Here is a 12060-nt window from a genome sequence, read left to right as displayed (position 1 = left end):
TTGGTTAGAAGATTTTTGCTTATTTTTGTCTGGGGACATATTGTCCCATAATAGATTAGGTGGCTTGGGAGTTGTTACAGCTGTAGGGGGAAGCCCCAATCATGATGCATAGGGAACTTTACACTTTGTTTTGCCCTTAAAGCCATTCTGTTCCTCTCAGAGCCAAGGGGGACGAAGTCTGTGATTGGATTTTTTTGTCTGAGATTATATTTTGGTGCCTTACTGCCCCCTAAGCATTCTTGAATTAGGTTTAAAAGCTCCTCTCTGGTGCCTCTGAGCTTCATTTAAACCCTAGTAGAGAAAGCCTAGAGGTCTCAGCCCCTAATTTCTCTCTAGGGAAGAAACTGAGTAAGAGTCTTTAGACTCTCATTTTAAGGACAGCTTTCCTGCGCTTACTTGCTTGCCATTCACAATTTAGTAGAAAAGCCTGAGTTCACATGGATATATCTTTGTTCATTCATTAATTTATTAAAAATTTATAAAGCATCCACTGTTAGTCACTGGGCTGTGTGGGACATACAGCTCATTGGTTCATAGTGAATAGGAAATCGGTATGTATGTCTTAGTTATCTAGAAAATACTTTCCCCTAAATTTGCATTCTGTGAGATTTTATCCTTTCCTATATTTAATGTGTTTTCTTTTCTTCTTTTTAGCATTTCTGGCAAGGAGTCCATTATCGCTGGGCCTTTTTCATGGCCAGTGGTCTGTATCTAGATGACATTGCAAAATTGGTGGATGAGGGAAAGGTACGTGCTGCTCTTTGTATCGCTAGAGCGTCTCCTGGAATCTCGACCACCTGCCCACCGACCCTAGTCAGTGGGAACTCTCCGGGGCAGGTGTGGTCAGTACACATGCTGCTTTACACGGCCAAGTTTATGTGCCATATTTTGGTTCTGTCTCCATGGGAATCCTAGACCTAGACTGCTATGTTGGAAAAAGAGCTAACACCATCTGGTTCAGCTCCCTTACTTCACAGGCAAGGAGACAGGTCCAGAGAGGTTATGTGATTTTTCTCAAACACCCTTAGATGGTTAGCAGAGCTGGAATTTACAGCTAGGCTGCTAATATCTTGGTAATGGTCCTGAAAAGGGACCACAAAAGTAATCTCTATACAAAGGGAGGGACACACTTGTGAGTTTACAGTAGAATTGCTCTAGAGCACTAGAGTCCAGGGATGAGGCTGCTCTGGAGGGAAGCAGATTTCCAGATGAGCCAGGTAAACAAATACTGTGGAATATCAGCAATAACAGAACTGGACCAGGAGCCAGGTCCCCAGGTCTCCTGTCACCCAGCTAGTGTAACACACTTGGAAGGCAAATGATGGTATGTCTGAAGTGAGAAGGGCAATGTGGCAGGATGTTGGTGAAGACTGATGGAGATTTTGGTGGGGATGACTGGTTGGTGTTTCTTATGGCTCGCATCTGTCCTGCACAGACTCGGTGGTAAAGGGACTGCTGCCTATAGTTGGATCATCCCTTTTTGGGTGTCAAAAGGCCTTTCAGGGCAGCAGGGGTGGGGCAGGTGGTTGAAAGGCTCCTTAGCCACCACTGTTTATTTTGTTTTTTTTTGCATGGTCTTAACAGCTCTGACATTCTTTCTCTGGAAGAATAGCCTGGAAGGAAAACTCAAATAGTGGTGCTAATATTTATGATTTTATTAAGAGGCTGTATAAAATTATAGGGTGGAGACCCTTATATACCCTGGAGGATTGCATGAGGCCATAGATAAAATGATTTTCATTTTACAGATGAAAAATCAGGCTCAGAGAGAGAAAGGGACATGTTCAAGTTTGCAGAAGTGGGACCAGAACGCACACTTCCTGACTCCCAGCTCTGTGCCTTTCCCTCTCCATCATTCACCTGCATCCTTGGTGCTTGAGGCTGATCTGGGACTTTAGCTTAAGTTGTCTTGTCATTGTCATTTTACAATAGGCAGGGAAAAGGGATTGAGTAGGGCCATCTTTGCCACTGCATGATTCATGCTGGGCCACTTCGAAAGAGCCCCTTGAGATGGGCTTTCTTGTGCTGGCAGCTGCCCCTTGCTGGCCCATTTCATATTTCCATTTTGATTTTGGAAAGGAATGTCTTCAGGACCTACTGGCTGCTTTTTGTGCATTTAGATTTTCTTTTATTCTGTTACAGCCACGGAACTATATGATAGAAAATGGCCTGCTGCTCTTTCCCAAATTTTGTGGTTTCAGGTTTGTGTGCCCTTTCTCAGACTTCTAAGTCTTAATGTGTACTGGGTAGACGGTCTCAGCCTTATTGCGACTGTACGTAAGTGCTGCTTTATAGGGTTCTTCTCACACCCCCATATAATGCTTATTTTATTTCCGAGAAGAAGGAAATGAATTCTCCTTAAATCATGTGGCCCATCATTTTACATAGTCTTTCATGTGATTGAGCCCCATTATTAGAGAAGTCCCCATCCTCCAGAAGCGTTATGGCTGTGCTTATCCCGGTATCGGCTCCAGGCTGTCCACGTGCTTACCATTGCTCTTTTGTATTCAAAATATTGTGACTCCCTCTCTCTCTACCTGGAAATGACTATTTATGCAACAGAGAAGAGAGGTGACTTGTGTATATGTAACTATTCAATTTGGCAGATAACTGGTACAATGGTTAGAAGAGGACAAGGTGGAAATAAAGATGCCCTTGATGTGTCCTCCGACGACGGAGAGTGAGGAGATACTCTTTTGGCCTTTGATTTTTCTCTCTCCTGACCAAGGTTCTTTGGACTCGGGAGTCATTTCTGCCTGGGAAGGAGTCTGGACTGTGGAAGTGGCTCTGTGACTGACACCGGGTGCTGTGATAAGGCCAGCTGTCTTCATGTGCCTTCTGCTTCATTATGGGTGTGAGAGGGTGCCCGTCCATGCTGGGAAGTCAGGGCAGGTGACAGAGCACATCTCCTCTGTTACGCAGCCAGTAGAGAGTATTAAATTGGACGAGGACATTGAGATCGTTCCAAGCTTTGGCTGAGTGCTTGGTGAATCTAATCGGCAGGTATCTGATGGAGGAGCCATAGTTATTTTTGGCAGTGTGAAGCCATGAACCAAGAGAACCTACTCTTCTGAAATCCTTTAAGTTTTTTTTTTTTTTAAGATTTTATTTATTCATGAGAGACAGAGAGAGAGAGAGGCAGAGACACAGGCAGAAGGAGAAGCAGGCCCCATGCAGGGAGCCTGACGTGGGACTCGATCCCAGGACTCCAGGATCAGGACCTGGGCTGAAGGCGGCGCTAAACTGCTGGGCCACCCAGGCTGCCCTTGAATATATAATACATTTACCAGGTTCAAAATCCAAAAGATAGGAAAAGTTATTTCATGAAATCTTCCTCTGACCCCTGTCCCCCCAGTCACTGAGATTGTCCCTGTCAGACACAACCACTGTTACCAGCTTCTCAGGGAGTCCAGAGAGGTTCTGTGTGTCCATAGGGTGACAGAAAAGAATGATTTGTAGTTTTCACGCTGAGCGTAGTGACCTGCCACCGATATTGTGCCTTATGCCTAGAGTTATTTTTGCACTTTTTTTCCTGAGCACAATAAACATTTCTTGTTTTTATACTACGTAGGAAACACTTTTGGGTTAGCATACTCCAAGATTGGAAACAGGAAAATCTAGCACGTGTCTAGTTTGCTGTCCTCCCCTCCCCATACCTTCCTCCTGCCACATTGTGTTTCATTGAAGGGACAGAGGCCCCAAAAGATTGACATGTTCAAGGGGTCCAGTCTCTTGGCCTCTAGGACAGTTCCTTCAACTACTGTTTCTATCTTTAGGATCGAGGCAGTAAGAGATAATAATAATAATAATAATAATAATAATAATAATAAATCCGTCATACAGCCCTCATGGTTTTCTGCTTGCTTACATAGTCATCAAAACATTTAGATAGGTGGTGTTTGAGTTCGATCTACAAATCTACCTGTATTTTTCACTGTCTTTCAGGCCTCCGAGAGGAGGTGGGAAGGCAGATTTTTTTAGGCTATCAGCTACTGATAAAAATGACTACACCGTGAGGGCAAAAGTATATACGTTCTTGATTGTATATGCGCGTATTCGTTTTCTATTGCTGCTGCAACTAATTGCCATAGATGTGGTGGCTTGAAATCACATAAACTTACTGTCCTATAGTTCTGGGGGTCAGAAGTCTAAAATGGATCAGCAGGCCTGTGTTTCTTCTGAGGGCAGACTATAGGGGAGAATAGGTTCCCTGGTCTTCTCTAGCTTCTAGAGATAAGCTTGTATTTCAGTCTTGCATCACTTGACATCTGCTTCCGTCATCCTATCTCCCTCCGACCATCCTGCTACCCTCTTCTAATGACCCCTGTGATTATTTTGGGCCCCTCTGGATAATCCTGCCCATCTCAAGATCTGGACTTAATCATGTCTGAGAAGCCCCTTCTGCCCTGTAGGTTCTTGTATTCACAGGTTTGGGGGATTAGAATGTGGACATCTCAGGGAGCCATTATTTTACCTATCACAATGCATAAAGTATCTCAAAAGATATGAAAAAAACTTGACCTGTTGGTTGTCCCAGAGAACAGATGGCTGGGGGTCAAGTATGGGAGGGAGATTTTTCTTTGTATCCTTTCCTCTTTTCAAGTATGTTTATCTGTACACAAGTCCTTTGATGTCATGTTCTTAACCTTATTCACAGATCTGTTTAAGATCCTAGGTGACCAGCCAAGCTTCTTGGTTGAGCAATATAGAGAAGACCTCAGTTTCTTTATTTTGGCCAGCACCAGAATACTTCCTATGTAACTTTTTTAAAATTTTAATTTGAAACATTTGCTGAGGGCCCATTAGCACTCTGCTTTGCCTAGTAGGGTGAAAGATGTGTTGGCCAGCTTGAGTTACCTTCAGAGCCAGGGATGGCTACTAGAACTTTGTGGAGTAATTCAGATGTTCTCCATAGATGCTATCCAATATGGTAGCCAGTGGCCACGTGTGGCAGTTATACACTTGAAATGTGGCTAGTCCAACTGAGGAACTGAATTTTTCATTTTATTTACCTTTGATTAACTTATTAATTTTTAAAAACTTTATTTATTTGACAGGGAGAGAATACACAAACGGGGAGCAGGAGAAGGAGAACAGGCTGCAGGGAGCCCGATGTGGGGCTCGATCCCAGGACCTTGGGATCATGACCTGAACTGAAGGCAGATGCTTAACTGACTGAGCCACCCAGGCGCCCCTACCTTTGATTAATTTAAATAGCCTCATGCATCTCGAGGTTACCATATTGGGACGCTGCAGCTTTAGAGAAACATATACTAAGTTCTGAGGCAGGCAATTTCCCAGGCCCCTCTTGAGATCCGAGGCCTTAGTTTAGCAATGAATTACATTTTAAAGCTTTGAGCTCCTTATTTGTAACTGGATTTTTTCCTCTCTTAGGATGTAATGATTAGGGATGGAAGCCCTAGGACTACAAGAGGAGTGTTACCCTGCCAGATATGACCGGTACCTCATGGAGCCCATCCCCCTGATGCTACTGCAGTTTTTCAAATGCTGCTGCTTGTTTCTGTGGGGAAATGTTGGCCAAGTTTCTCTTCTCCCCTTCTGACTGGAGTAGTGCCTTTTTCAGGGGGACCTAGGGACAGGGTCCTCGATGCTTTCCAAAATGGGCACATTTCCTCCCTGGGAGTGTACCCTCCATTATCCTTCTCCCACCCTCTTCTTACCACCTGTCTTCCAGCTTTGAGTTTTCTGGGGCCAGGAAGTTCCAGAAATAGCAAATCTAAGCAAAGCCCACTTCTTCCTTTTGTCATCTTATCTCCTTAGTTTAAGTCCCCTTCTGCCTGGGAATATTGAACCCATCTCAGAGGTCAGGGGCGTACGTGTCCCAGAGGTAGTGTGGGAACTGCATCCCTGCCGTCCCTACCCTGGGTCCCTGGTGCCCAGCACAGGTGTGTGGACTTGGACTTATGCCCAGAGCCCTTAGGTCTCCCTGCGTCTGTCCTCTCTCTCCACACACCTCACCCTCTGAGATCTGCAGGTGCAGTGCACAGTAGAGGCTGAAGTAGAGGGTCTAGGTCAGGAGGGGGACAGCCTGCGACTCACACTTCTGTCCCTAGACCAAACCCATGCCGTGCAGTAATGCGGTCAGGAGTCTGGACCCTTGCACTAGCTCCTCTGCTAAAAGCTCTCCTGCGCTTAGCCACTTGCACTTTGGTTTCCTGATCCATCCAGCGGCCTCGCTCAGATATTTAGTTCCCTTTGGAGCTCCATCGTTGTGTTATTCTTGCTGGGAAAGTGGGGATTGAGGGAAACCTCTGTGCCTGCTGCCCTGCTTGCATAGATGGTGTCCTCCCTCCACCAGCTCTCCTGCAAAGGCTTTCTCTTTCCTCTTCCCTCAGCGGCAAGGAGGCTCGCCCTGCGGCTGGAAGCAACAGTGTTCTGAGGCCGCGCCAGGGGAGCCGAGGTTGCCACTGCCCCTGTGTTCTCGTAGAAGGGGTGTCAGGCAGCGGGTGCCATGTCCTGGGGCCTGGCTTGATATAGCCTTTGTTTAAGAAGGTAAGGCCCAGCCAGGAGAGCCCAAATCTGGGTCCAAGAGCGGAATGAGCGCTGCTGCCGTGAGCATCTCCCAGTCAGCTGCCAGCCCCGTGCCTCTGCGTGACGGGAAGTGTGGTGCTGAGCCCACCTGCTTTATAGCGGGGCTCCCTGTGCCGGGCGGACTATAGCAGTGTCATCACATAAATGTCCCCACCTCACTGTGAGTAACCTTTCTTTCCCCTCTCTGGATTTTTACTCTGATCTCTTTGTCCGTAACAAACAAGCATTCGAGGTCTGATGTGAGGCTATATGTAGACACTGTTTCATTATCCAGTTAATCTCCATTTGCTGTCACCTATTCAGCCAACAGTGGCATTTGCCTGCTTGTTAATCGAAAGCCTTTTTTTTCATTGTCACTTATGGGAAGAGCTGAATGACTCATTATGGCCCAGTCAGCCCTCTGGGGTTATTCGCCACAATAGGCCTGACCAGCCAGATTAAAGTGTGCGGTCACTGCAGGCCGGCTGTGTCATCAGTTCAGGATCTGTGTCTCCGGTCAGAGTTCTAATGTGAACACAGCTAGGTGAGCTGGGCAGTTCGTTCTAGAGTGGAACAGGTGGCTTCACGGTTCCTTGCTGACCCTCTGGTAACACTGTGGCTGTGGTGCTTTCATTTTTGGCGTTCCAAACTCACTGAAAGGTTGATGCGATTGCCTTTCTTCCCGTGGCTTACTCTTTGGTGCCTGTTGTGTATCTGTTCTGGGTCCGTGCCTGGCACTTAGAAGGCAGACACCTGGTCCATCTTTGTGGGATGAGGGAATGTGTGTCTGTTATGAATCAGGGACCTTGAGTTTAAGGCAGAAGGCAGGAGTGAGTCCCACACCAGTGTGCAGTAAACTCACCCGGAAGGCTTACTGAAAATGTGTGGTCTCCACCCCACCCCCTGGAGGTTCTGGGGTAGTTGTTCTAAAGAGAGACCAGGGACTTTGCATTTTAAGTGTACATTCAGGTGATTGCTTTTCAGGTAATTACCATCCAAAAAACAATGTCCTGGGAGCTTTAAAGAGAGTGATGGTTCAGAGCTTTCATGTGGGATGGGCAGGAAACCACCTCAGTGCATTCCATTTTAATTTTCTGGAGAAGGCAGATAGGTTTCACTTGACAGGTCAGCTCGGATCTGTTCACAGTGACTGTGACTGCGGTGTTAAAAGAAGATTCTGAGGTCATGCTTAGCTTGCTGGGGAGGAGTGTGGTTAATAATCAGTGATGTCGTCCGCAGATGCAGATGGGAGCGGGGGCATATGTGCCATCACCTGCCATGTTGGGGGCCTGGACACAGAGTCTGGAGACTGGGTCCTCAGTTGGCACCGTCTCTCAGCACAAGGCAGGCCAGCCAAGATCTACGTTGTGATAAATTCTTACAATCCGTGGCTACCTTTCCTCCTCTTTAGATTTCAGGAGTAGATGTCGGAAGCAGCCAGTAACAGCAGACAGGCTCAGGCTGGGAGTGGTGAGAGCACAGACCCCGGCGCCAGGCTGGGTCATCCTGCCTTACCACTGAGCAGTTGTGGGAGATTGGGCAGCTGGTTTAACTTTGGGTCTTAATTTCCTCATCTGTAAATGGAAATAATAATAGTACCTCCCTCCTAGGGATGAAACGAGGTAAAATACATAGAGCACTTGGTAGAGTGCCTGGCACATAGGACCATACGTGTGCGTCGTTACTTCTCTCAGGAGCTCACCGTGATTTGTGGGTAGAGAAGAATTTTGAACTCTTGGGAGAAGAGAACGTTTGGAGTCTGAGATGCTCTTCTGGTGATGGGGCTGTGAAATTCACACGGAAGGAGGGTACATCGGGTGCCTCTGAACCCGGCAAGGACATGCCTTTCTCTTGTGAAAGGAGAAGGGTTGGGAGATGCATGCACTGGCTCATGCCTCCTGATCTTATCCCTGTCTGTCGAGCTGTAGGAGGCAGGCCACTGAGATACCCAGGGGGCAATTACAGAGGTTGGCTTGCAGTCTTGAAAAGGAAGAGTTCCACTGGATTTTTTTTTGCATTGGGAGAGAGGGTACTAACTGGGACCTCATTCAAGAGGCAGTATTAGGGACGCCTGGGTAGCTCAGCGGTTGAGCGCCTGCCTTCGGCTCAGGGCGTGATCCTGTGGTCCTGGGATTGAGTCCCACATGGGGCTCCCTGCAGGGAGCCTGCTTCTCCCTCTGCCTGTGTCTCTGCCTCTGCCTCTCATGAATAAATAAATAAAATTTTTACAAAAAAAAAAAAAAAGGCAGTATTAATGATACAGTAAAAAAACCCAGCAGCCTTCCAGCATTTATGAGCTGGCTGTCCTGTAAATTCTAACCACCTGCTGGGGATCCCTGGGTGGCTCAACGGTTTAGTGCCTGCCTTTGGCCTGGGGCGCAATCCTGGAGTCCCAGGATCGGGTCCCACGTCGGGCTCCTGGCATGGAGTCTGCTTCTCCCTCTGCCGGTATCTCTGCCTCTCTCTCTCTATCATGAATAAATAAATAAACCTTTAAAAAATAAAAAATTCTAACCAGCTGCTTGGCCACTTAGCAAACCCTGGGACAAGTTCTCCGGACACCCAAAGAGCCCACATAGGACTCTTGTTTCCCAGTTATCTTACTGGTTTTCACCTAAGTGGCATTTACTAAGCTCCTGTCCTGTGCTCAGGTCGCACTGAGTGTTAGTGGCTGATATGGGGCAGGGTACGAAAGAGGCGGCCTGTATCACAGGTACTCAAACTCTGGCTGAGTAGATAGGCCAGACATTTAACAAATTCTAAAAAACAACCGTATGCCTTCGGTACATGCCTATGGGGGGGCCCCAGAGATCCATCCAGCGAAACCTCAGGATGCCCCCTTTGGTGTTTACCCTCCACGACAGGGTGGCTGAGAGGTGTGTGCTGCCAGAGCGGGATGTCTGTGCAGAGGGCCAGCCAGGTCCCCTAGCAGTCCCAAGAGCATGCTGCAAACCAGGGGCTCAGGCAGTATAGTGTGAGACCTGGCCTGGAAGGGCCGTAATTTGCAGAGAGGCCCAGACATAGCATGTTCAGACAGTGATAAGTAGGCCTTTTCGGTAGAGCATAGAGTCCGCTGAGGGCCGAGGTTGGCATGGTCATGGCCGTGGAAGAGCTCTGCATAGATGAGTGACAGGACCAGCACAGGACAGAAAACAGACTTGAGCGATGGTCAGCCTGACTGCGTGCACTACAGTGAGGCGGGGAAGAGACGGGGCAGCCGGCTGGGCGTGGTGGTCGGGGGCACAGAGAGGACCCCATGGATGGATCTGCCTTGAAAACCTGCCTCTTTCCTCCCTACCAGTCAACTTCTTCTTGTGTTTTACAGATTCGGCCCGTTATTGAAAAAACCTTTCCTTTTTCTCAAGTTCCAGAGGCCTTCCTGAAGGTAGAAAGAGGACATGCAAGAGGAAAGACCGTAATTAATGTCGTTTAAATAAATACTCAGTGTGGTGACTGTTGGCTCTTATTTGGTGAGTGCCTCTGGGCCCAGACTTCTTTGTAACCGTTAATTTCCATGATAAAAGTTTAAAAAAGACAGACACCTTTTTGGCAGTAATTTATCTTCTGAACTAAGCACAGAGATTCATTTTATAGCCACCGCCACCATCTGCACATTACCCCACCCAGAGTGCTTTCTAGTACCCTCCCCGACAGCCATCGTTCCTGTTTGCCGAGAGTTCTCGGAATCAAGCAGAGGGGATACACAAGTAAGACATATGAAAATATCCACGCTTGGCCTTGTCTATAAATTGCAGTAAAGATGGCCAAGTTTTCTTCAAGCTGTTTTCACACCAGATTTTCTCATTGTTGTGTCCTCTTCTGTTCCAGTAGCTCAAACTATTCATGCGAGATACTAAAACTTCTGGCATATGGGTGGATGGCAGCGTGAAGAGCTTCCTTTAAAGCTGCTTCCTTCTTCAGAAGTGATTGATGAATCCAGCCGGGCAAGGTTTCCTTAGCTCCGCTGTGGTCATAGCCACCCTCAGAGCTCTGAATCTCTTCTTAGGGTCCTATATACAGTCTGGCTGGTGATTTGGTTGTTTTTTCTCAAGAAAATGAAAGGTGATGCTAGCGTTTCCAACTTTTTAAAAGCCTTACAATTTTGCATTAGGGCTAGGCATCTTTCAGCAATTGAAACCTGCTTCTCTGAGGACTTTTTGGTGGAAATTGAGAGCCCTTTCCAGTTTCTGCCTGTAAATGCCTACACTTAGTTATTTCACCAGTAAGCCCACTGCAGCTTTTGAATCTGTAGCGTGTGACAGGGCCTCATTCACTCAAGGTAAGGGTTTCTTTCCTGATGGGTTCCTCCTCATTGCCGCACCGGAACTGCTGGCTTGGAGCTTTGGACCTAGACTTGTCTGAGTAACTTGCTACCCGGCTTATTCCTGTTAGACGCTCATTTGGTCATGTAGGAGGAGGGTCTTCCTCTGGCATTGCTGGTCTCACCAGTACAAGTATTTCTGAAGAAAGAAAACATTACTCTCGTTGTCAGGACAGCCACTTTTGATTTCCATCTGAACAGGCTCCATGCTTGAGGGCTCCCAGGTGGTAGAGAGAGGGAGCGGCACTCCTGAGGGAGGACCTCACTTATCCTAATGTCCTCTCTGGGAAAGTGGAGTGTGCCCTCTCAGTGAGTGTCCAGCACCCCTGGAACCTGCCTCTTCCTCATCAGTCAGCCAGTTCTAATCTGCCCCCTGACTCGCTTTGAAGTGATGTGAGGGCTACTACTGCAAGGACTCTCGCAGATCTCATCTGTATAGTTAGCCAGAAGCAAGTTTATTCAAGAGAGAAATTCAACACAGGCGACTGTAGAATGTCTGACCCCAGAACCCTGTAGCAATCGGCACAAAGGCCTAAACTCAGAGCTGTACATCTGAGGAGCAAGACCGACCTGTTGGCAGCTGGTGCACATGTGCAAACATTACTTTAAAACTGGAGCTAAGCTCCTGACCACAACTGCCTACCTGAGCCTCCAGAGAGTAGCAACAGTTTAGCCGTGGAAACACACTGGGAACAGCTAAGAAGGAAACCAGGCTTGTTGTTCTTGTGATGAGAGCACCAGTGTTAACAAGGATAATGAAATAAGGACAAAAAAGAGGAGGAATCTATCCAAAGTAGGTCTAGCAGTTTTGTTCAAAACCAGAATGCGCTGTTTGAATAGCACCACGTGGGCCCGTATACTGTCGGCATTTAAACTCTGTCACTTTTCACTGAAATGCTGCATTTTTAGGCTTCCCCGAGTTCTAGGATTTGCATGAGCACTGCCTCAGGCCTCCTTTCCTTCGGTTCTGGAGAAGTGCCGGTCATCCTCCTGAGCCTCCCACATGGCTCCCTTCTGCTGTCAGAGCCCACGGGGCCTGCGACCAGAGCAGAGGCGGCCCCGCACGGGCCTCAGGAGACTGCGGGCCTGAGCCCAGCAGAGGGTCCTAGGACGTGGCTTCAGAACGAATTGTAGAGGAGTGAGGATGGACTGATAAACCAGGTCACGGTAATGCTGTTCCCGCAGTGGTCCCTAAGAACTGTGACATT

General features: G+C 47.6%; 1 protein-coding gene across 4 annotated transcripts in view; it reads left to right on the top strand.

The window, feature by feature from the left end:
* Nucleotides 1-9984, top strand: part of RTN4IP1 (reticulon 4 interacting protein 1) — a 46205-nt gene extending 36221 nt beyond the window's left edge. For all 4 annotated transcript variants that reach the window (XM_055329596.1, XM_055329595.1, XM_055329598.1 and 1 more), the window contains 2 exons: nt 655-747; nt 9857-9984. In XM_055329596.1, the coding sequence (XP_055185571.1) occupies nt 655-747; nt 9857-9964 (201 nt within the window). In that variant the 3' untranslated portion in view covers nt 9965-9984. The remainder of the gene's footprint in view (nt 1-654; nt 748-9856) is intronic.
* The last annotated feature ends 2076 nt before the right edge of the window (nt 9985-12060 follow it).

Source organism: Nyctereutes procyonoides, unplaced genomic scaffold, assembly GCF_905146905.1.
Source record: "Nyctereutes procyonoides isolate TBG_1078 unplaced genomic scaffold, NYPRO_anot_genome, whole genome shotgun sequence".
Taxonomy (NCBI): domain Eukaryota; kingdom Metazoa; phylum Chordata; class Mammalia; order Carnivora; family Canidae; genus Nyctereutes; species Nyctereutes procyonoides.
The sequence above is the reverse complement of the archived record's forward strand: the minus strand, read 5'-3'. Positions and strand labels throughout refer to the sequence as shown.